This window comes from Oryzias latipes, chromosome 11, assembly GCF_002234675.1.
Source record: "Oryzias latipes chromosome 11, ASM223467v1".
Classification (NCBI taxonomy): Eukaryota; Metazoa; Chordata; class Actinopteri; order Beloniformes; family Adrianichthyidae; genus Oryzias; species Oryzias latipes.
In genome coordinates, this window is record NC_019869.2 from 22571252 (window position 1) to 22579668 (window position 8417).

The window sequence follows — 8417 nt, forward strand, 5'->3', positions numbered from 1 at the left end:
ACAGAGAGAGGGAGACTAAAAAGTGTGTGTGTGTGTGTGTGTGAGGCCGCCTGCCTGCTTGCAAGCGATACAGTCAGAGAAAGTAAAGTTAATTAGCAACTCAATCCCAGTGTATATACAGAGGATTGAGTGATCACTAAATGCAGGACAGTATACAGTACATGTTTATACTGTCCGTATGGGTCCAGCAGCTCCTTTTAAGCTCCAAACTTTGCAGTCCTCCTGAAATGTCTGAGGTGCAAAAAAGGTTTCTAATGCTACGTTCACACTAATCTTTTTAATGAAAAGCCTATACAAACGCGTGCAAATGCACGTATCGGACTTTCCCGTTCAAAACTCCCCCGTTTACGCATCGCTGCACAAGTTTTTAGGACAGTTTTCCGGGCTCCACGTACAAAACGTTCAACGGCCGTGCACTCAAAGTTAAACCGGGGACTCTGAGTTGGAAGTGAGGTAGGGGCAGTGACATTTTTAATTCACGAACGCACCAGCCGTTTGAAAATTGCTCATGAAAGAGAAATTAATAATGTTCCCATTTTTCACAATAGAGCTGGAGCAAGAACCACGAGATTTGCACCGCTTGAAAATTTTGCACCAAGTTTCTTCCAATCGTAGGTACATGCGCTGGTATCGGGTATTGACTGAGTTGTGTGAACACCATGGGCTAAAAGCAAGAACCTGCGTTTAGCGCATTCTTGAACATGCGACACACACCCCATGTGCATTTTTGATCATTATTCTGGTGTCATCTCCTTTAAGCCTCGTGGTTATTGGACAAAAAAATAAGACCAAATAAAATCAGTTTGTGGCGTTCACTGTTGACTTTGACGTTAAATAAGCTCCTACAAAAACTTACAACCTTATTAAAACAAAGGTCTCTCGCTAGCACACACTGCCCCACACACCTGCCTGCAATGCTCTATTTTTTATTTCACTGCTGCTCTTTTACGAGAGATGAAATTCAATAAGCAGTGAGAGTGGTGCCCTCTCGTTGATAACATCAATGGGCTCATCGATCTACAGCCGCATGGGTGTGTACGCGTGTGCGCTCCGCGATCCCATCTCTAATTCACCCTGGGACTTGGTAACAGACGGCTGTGAATAATGAGAGCAGATCCATACATTTTGCACGGGAGACTGGTTTTAGTATCCAGGTTCAGTAACTGACATTTGGACCCCGGATTCCATGGCGGCCTAAATCGAAAACACAAGACGGTCTTAATTATTGCAAAACTTAATAACCATAAAGAGGTTTAAAGATAGAAAAACTGTTAAATAATTGTGATAATGTCAACAAATCTTTATCTTTCCTGGGAAAACAACATAACTTTCCAGCCATTCTGTGAAACTTCCAAAAAACTCAAACAAGATCTCTTAACTGTGTATGAGAAATGATCTGTTTCTCTTTTAAAAAGTCCAATTCTACAGACCAAATGAAGAATCTCTGCAGTTCTGCTGAGTAGAATTGAAAATTGCTGATCTGATTGTTTGTCTTTAGGCTGTTGAAGCTCCCTTAAAGGGAAGCAAAGCTTGATGCAGTGAAAGTCTTCCAGCTGAGACAGAAAGTCAAGATTAACTGTGTCAACATCACTTCTACAGCAAACCTGGACGGCGCCCAAACGTCTGCATGTCACACTTCAAAGAAGGCTTTTTGTAATTACATCACAGCGCTGCAGCCTCCTTGTGTAAATCTCTGCTGAAGGGGAAATGTGTGTGCCCCCCCCCCCCCCCCCCCCAACAATGATGCCACCTCATCGTTTGTAGGAAGGAGCTGTGATTTGCTCAACATAAAACATATCCGAAAAAATACAAGTGTTTGATGGAAATGAGAGGGAGTGATGACCCTCCCCAACGTCACTTCATCAACCCACCAAACAAGGTGCATGTACCCTGAAAAGGTGGGAGTGAAATGGCTGCCATCAGAGCAGCGAGGGCCATCCATGTGTGTGCGTGTGTGTGTGTGTGTGTGTGTGTGTGTGAGAGAGAGAGCAGCGGTCTGATGCGTTTGACCCCTCAGCCTCAGAGATGGGAGGAGGAGGGGGAGGGGGAGGGAGAACAGGTGTGAGGCAGCCTGGTGGCTGGGCAGATGGCCCCTGGAAGTGCTATAGCTGATGCTGCAGAGCCCGGACCACAGCCCGGTTAATGTAAGCCTGTTTACACACACACACGCACACACACGTGCATGCAGACAAACAAAACAATGATAACCTGCAAACAGTCTCTTATCATTACCTCCCTCCTCATCACTAGCTGTGTTTGCCTTTCATTTAGTCCTTTTTCCCTGTCTCTCTTTATCTCAAAACACACACACACACACTGAGTAAAGCCCCTTTCACCATAATGGACGTTTTCGGTGAGAAAGCAACCAATGAAGGGCAGATTATGTTTAGAAAACTGACAAAATCAAGCTGAAATGAAGCAAAAAGAGAGTAAATGCCATTAAAAATACAACTCTATAAGACTAAAACATGCTAAAAGTATTTTTTTGTTCCTAAATGCTGATTTTTAACAGCTGATTTTCTCTTGGTTCTGCAGTAGATGTTTTTCCTTTCTCCCTAATCTAAGGGGTGAGAATAGTCTGCCGTGGACAGCAGATTGTGCCACAGCAGCTTCCCTCCCTAACCCGCACGTCTGCTCTTTTCCCAGCTGGAGCAAAAGATTCCCAGTGGACTAAATTTAGCCCCCAAGCCTGTCATTTCAATCCTGTATCCTTTGCTCCATTGAATAAAAAAAAAAGGATTAGACAATGAAATACACACATTTTCTGATTGTGTTCTGGAGATGACAAAACTCCAAATTCATTGGAGGAGCAAAGAGGAAACACAGAGTCCCTCCAATCCAGAGTTCATTACAGACTCGTGTGTCTTAGAAACTAATACACTTCGAAGTTTGGGATTTTGAAGTTGCCTGTTGCCTGAAAGGAGGCGCGCGTCCTGCGGATGTAGACGCGCACAGCTGCAAATTTTACTGCGGGTGATAAAAAGATGCTTGTTGTTCTGAGCTCACGCGCTTTAGAGCTTTTTTTAAAAAAAAAAAAAGAATATATATATTTTTATTGACTGACAGTATTTTTTTTTATAAGAGGACGTCTTCACCCCTAATGGTGATATTAAAAGGATGATTCTGAAATGAAAACCAGAGACTTTCATTTCAAATCATAAAAAAGTCATGTTATCAATAGTTTCTATAGCAGAACTAATTGAATATCACACTTTGCTCCAAAATGCACCGATTTACAACAAATTCATATTACTTTGCATCAAAATAAAGCAGCAGACTTGTTATGCTTCTTCTCCCTTTTTCTTTTCTGTGGAACATTTGCCTTTACAGTCCAGTGACACACAAAGCCCGAATATCAGCATGGACAGAGTGCACTTACACTGAAAGGAGGCAGAAATTCCCACCATGCGGTTTGCTGATGTGAGAGGGATAAATAATTTCCAGACTCCGCGCGCGCTCCCCTCGATGATCCGCCTGTGCGCCGGGAAGAAAACTAGAGTCCGGCCCGCTGTGCGCGCTGAGGCGACAATACACTTCCAGAAGCTCAGAAATTAGGTTCAAACTCCAGAGAAAGAGAAAAAAAGGAAAGGAAAAGAGGGACACCTAAAAAATCGTCACTTGTGGAAGTCTTGATTTTTTTTAAGGCGCAGGAGGAGGGAGGGAGAGATGCTGCGGCTGATGCGCAGAAGACCCCGTCTCCGATGTCTCCTAACCCACTAGTCTCTCTTTCTTCCACCAAAAAATCCCCTTTTTCTTCACACAGATGGTTTGGTTTTAGAATAAGAGGAGGAAAAGATTCATACGCACTGACTCCGTCTTCTGCTCCTAATGCTGCTTCTCTGTTGACGCGGGGAAGAGGAGTAACGACGCTCTGCCTCCAGTCGGCGGTGCGCAGCAGAGCCAGGTGGCGATGGGCGGGACTGAGGAGCTGCTGAGGAGGAAGAGGAGAAGGAGGAGGGTGACTGGACAGCACAGCAGATATCTGTGCGTTCCTTTTCAGATCATCTGAGTCAACCAGAGGCAGGTTGGAGGGGATTTTGACAAGTCCAAGCTCCTTCACATCCACCTAAACCACTGCTAGTTACTGCAGTCATCATGGGGGAATAGTCTGCTCCTTTTTAAAGCTGTTTTATGAAGTGTCCATGTCTGAAAAGTGATTCAAGGCTCAAGATTATCTGCATATAAGTTTGGTAATTACTGTCAATTTGCTTCATTACTCTGTGTAAAGACCCAAATATGAAAATAAGTCTTTTTAACATGTTCTTGTAGCATTCTTCCCATCATGGATGACATGCATACAGAAAATTAAGATTAAAATTGCATTTCTGAGTATTTATTCATTCAAGTGATTGTGAATCGGGAGCAGATGAAAAAAATGCAGTTTGAAAAAGAGCATCATTATGCATCATTATCCAAAATATGCTTACGGGCCACCAGCTTCCTGCATCTGGCTCAAAACTGTACATCTGGATTTCTCAGATGTACCTCGACACTTTTGTTGCACCGCAAATGTTAGGATGGGATTGTGGCTGTAAGATAGAGTGAAAACAGATTGGTGATGGGAGGTGGGGGTGAGCTTCCTCTCCGCCAATAGTTCTGTCCACAAGTCAGAGGTAAATTTCTAATGAACTACTGCAGCTCTGCAGAAACTATGTCTTAGAAAAACTACAGTTTTTTTTTTTTTTGTTTTGCGTAAAAACATAATAACCCTAATTAAAAGACTACTGGGACTGATTTTAAAATGGATCAATAAAGTCTTAGAGCAAAACCTGATTGTTACCATTGTGATTTTTCTGACAATGTTTATGTCCTACAAATCCACAAGAAAATCCACAAGGGTGGTTGAGCCACTTAGGCATTCAGCATAGCAGTTTTAGCCCGGGGACTCTCAAGAAAGTTAAGCACTTAATCCTTCCTAGAAAGTAATAAAGGACTGAACATGTGAGGTATAGTTTTTTTTTTTAATCTGAAGGCAATTCATTTGGAAGCCGGGAGCCTGTAACCCTTGTGCTATCTTAGGCACTGTAACGTTGGGAGTAGGGTCATCTAGACCCACTACAGTGCGCTGAACCTTTTTTCTTTAATGATTTGTGATCTTCACTGGTGTCCATGGATTACATGAAATCTTTCCACCTTTATCCACCTTTGTCATGGTAGGGAGAAGACGTCAATGTAAGGGTGGGGTCATCTAAGATAGCACAAGGGTTAATAAAGACGATAAATACGTAGTTTAGACAGTAACTTCACCAAAGTCGGGAGTTCTTAGCAAAGTAAATCTCTATTTGCACCATTAATTTGAATGCATAGTTTTCATTTTGATTTTTATGTCAGGATGTTATACAGTATGTGCACAGAAATTTAGCATGTTAGATTGAAAACAACTCACTGAACTGCAAACTTTTAAAGTAATTTTATTTACAAATTGCAACTTCTGTAACCAAATAAATTGCCTAAAATATGGAGACCCAAATGTTAGTCAGACTTAATCGCTTAAATTAATTTTTAGGAAACTCTTAGTGAATGAACCAGCCGGTTCCCACTATTGACTTTATATGAGAACTGAACTGAGTGACCCCCTCCCCTGGTGTTCCAAACTGGAAGTACCTGCTGGCTCCAAGAAGCCAAAATTCTTATAGACTTCAGAGAAAAAAACTATTATTACATTCTGTTTGTCATAATAACCATTCTTGCTCTGCTATCTTTTTAATTTTTTTTTTTAAAACTTATTCTTGCTGTAGTGCAAGTTATTGAAGGTCTAAAGTGACCAATCAGATGCCTCAATAATAGCATTTGGTCTCAAATTGAACATTCAAATTGTTTTACAGATTTCGTGTCGCCTGTTTTCAAGTGGTGTGGACTTCCAACAAGCTCAATCCTGATTGGCGAGAGTGGTTGCCTATTGAAACAATGACTCAAACCAATCAGTGCTTGGTGATGATTGCTGGTTTCAACATGGCGACGTCCGTATCACAAAAGAAATGACGACTGAATTGAACCTTTTTTCTATGGATAACATCACACTAACTCAGTCCAGACCTCTTATACAATCAGTGGTTTACAGAAACATCAACCGGGAATGTTGGTGGATAATTTTGAAATTGTCCCTTCATGAGTGTGACAAAAACTATTGGCTCTATAGTAAACTCTTAGAGATTCAACAGGATAGCATGAATGAGTACAAATGTTTTACTGTAAATATTTTCCATCTGACATGACAGCACCATCTTTACTACTTTCATTGTAAAATTCATTGGTAGCTTAACCTAATCTCTAAAGAAGTAGTCAACCCAGATGTGACTATAGCCTTATAAGGCCGTGGAAGACAGCTTTAGTGGGCATGTGCCACAGGTGGTGGGAAATAACCAAATGCATGTCTGCCCCCAGTACAAATCCACTTCCACACTCCCAATCCCCACTGTTCCTTCAGCGGAGAAAGGCACACACCGAACTGGCCTGCAGCAACGTCAGGCCGGCACTTTCCCTTCACCATCTGGAAACCATCTCGCCTGCAGAGCCAGAGAAAGCACAGAACAGGAGCCACATTTACAACTCTGATAACCACTTGAACTACACGGTTGAAAAAGTCATGTCTCATTGCCTGTTCATAACATCCCATAAAACATTATTTAGCATTCATTTCTATGTTCTGTTTCTTGATCTTTCCTGCTTTGCTGTCGACTGAAGTGATCATTCTGAGGGTCTTTATGGCTACTTTTCAGATTTCATGGCTTTAAATGCAGTTTTATGCAAAATAAAAGCAACGAACGTCAATTTGAATCCGTTTGAATTCATCTGGTTCATGAGGCATAATCCCAACTCTCTTTTTTTCTGATAAAATTCTGTGACTTTCTCGTCCTCCAGCGACAGCAGCCTCATTGTTCCCTCAGCGCAGCCTCTGCGGGAAATAGATGATGCCATTAATGGCAATTGTTTGCAACATTGCCATTGTGTTTCTGTCTTTCCCGTATTGCTCTTCCCACCTCTCCTTTGTTATCGGGTGGGCTACAAAGTATCCTCCGAGGCAATACAGTATATACATATACTGTCTTTTCCATATTTTTATGTCTGTCTCCATCCGACAACCGTCTGACAAAGACAGTGGGTCACAAGACGGGTGAACAGGGCGTGGAAATAGATATCCTAATAGATGGTGAGAAATGGGAAAAAAGAAGAAAAAAATGGAGCATTAAAAGGAATGGGAAAGAAAATGAGGTGAGTGGGGGCAAGATGTGGCATCTGAATAAGACACTTGAAAGGTTGGAGCAGATGCAAAGGTAATGTACCGAATCAGAGTGAGCAGCCAAATGTGGTCAGAAGAAAAAAGAAAAAAAAAAAAGCAGCAGCACTGCGAGGATGCCGTCACTCCTCGCCTATTTGTGTCCTCCGCTGCGGTCCCGGAGAACAAGTTCTCTCATGACAATCACTGCGAAACATCTTGACAGCCGGAGGCACAAGGATAGGCGTTGAGGAAACCTGCAAGGGGAAAAGAGAATAGGGCAATGATCCGTGCATGCGTGTGTGCGTGCGTCCTGTGATAACGGTGTGTGAGAGCAGGAAACACACAGTGCCTGTTTTTGCTGCAGGGGTTCCTGGAAGTCAGTCGCCCAGTGCGATCGGCGACAATCACACACAGGAGTACACACACTCGTACAGGATACCTCGCCTCTGAAAGGGAAAAACATGCTGCGTCTGATACATGTGGACACAGACAAGCAGACTTCCTGCATTTTCCCACCTACTGGGCGGCCACCTGTAACAGTCACACGCGTTCCCTCACACACACAAACACACACAAGGTGTGTTTTTACGAAAATAAACAAGCATTAGTTGAGACAGTAAATGGGACTCATTAAATTATGTGTCATTTGGTTTGGTTTGCTTGAGGCCAAGCAGCCGACGTGCAACATCAGAAGTGATGCAAACATGAGGTTTGGAAAACAACAACAGAAAAAGTTCAAATATAGCAGCTTCACTCTTTAGATTTCTGTGGATTACAATGATTCATGGTCAAGAGTGGGTTCGGTGTCACAATAACAATTGAATTGGATTTATAATGGCATAATTCAATACAATTCCAAAGAGAAGTTCTCTGGTGACAACCTTAAGGCCCGTAAACACCGGGACGAATATTCGCCAGGCGTTATTCGCCAGCGTTTTTCGCCACGTTTTTTGTGTTCACACCCAGGCGATTTTCGCTGACGATGAGCCGAGCGAACATGCAATTTCATTCCCTGACAATAGATGGCGCTTAATGTAAACAGAAATACTCCTGTACACAAGGTGGCGCTGCGCAACTTTACGCTTCTTAAAGTCGCTTTTCACTCAGAAGAAGAGAGCAAGTATTTACGCGCTTGTCAGAATCATACAAAGAAAACATGAATATTTCAAGCACCAGTAGCTCCAACTGGTGCTTGGTT

At 42.5% G+C, this 8417-nt stretch overlaps 1 protein-coding gene and 1 long non-coding RNA gene across 6 annotated transcripts in view; both read right to left on the minus strand.

Annotated features, from left to right (window-relative positions):
- Positions 1 to 5006, minus strand: part of runx1t1 (RUNX1 translocation partner 1) — a 69590-nt gene extending 64584 nt beyond the window's left edge. For 2 of the 5 annotated variants that reach the window (XM_023960154.1, XM_023960153.1), the window contains exon 1: positions 3380 to 5006. In XM_023960154.1, coding sequence (XP_023815922.1) covers positions 3380 to 3407 — 28 coding nt within the window. In that variant the 5' untranslated portion in view covers positions 3408 to 5006. The remainder of the gene's footprint in view (positions 1 to 3379) is intronic. The other 3 variants (XM_023960157.1, XM_023960156.1, XM_023960155.1) reach the window with 2 other exon arrangements.
- A 723-nt stretch (positions 5007 to 5729) lies between these two features.
- On the minus strand, positions 5730 to 8188 carry LOC111948184. Its single transcript, XR_002874123.1, has 3 exons — positions 7564 to 8188; positions 7284 to 7473; positions 5730 to 6506 (listed from the first exon to the last, which is right to left on the minus strand). It is a non-coding gene; the product is annotated as an uncharacterized LOC111948184 (long non-coding RNA).
- Between the last annotated feature and the right edge of the window lie 229 nt (positions 8189 to 8417).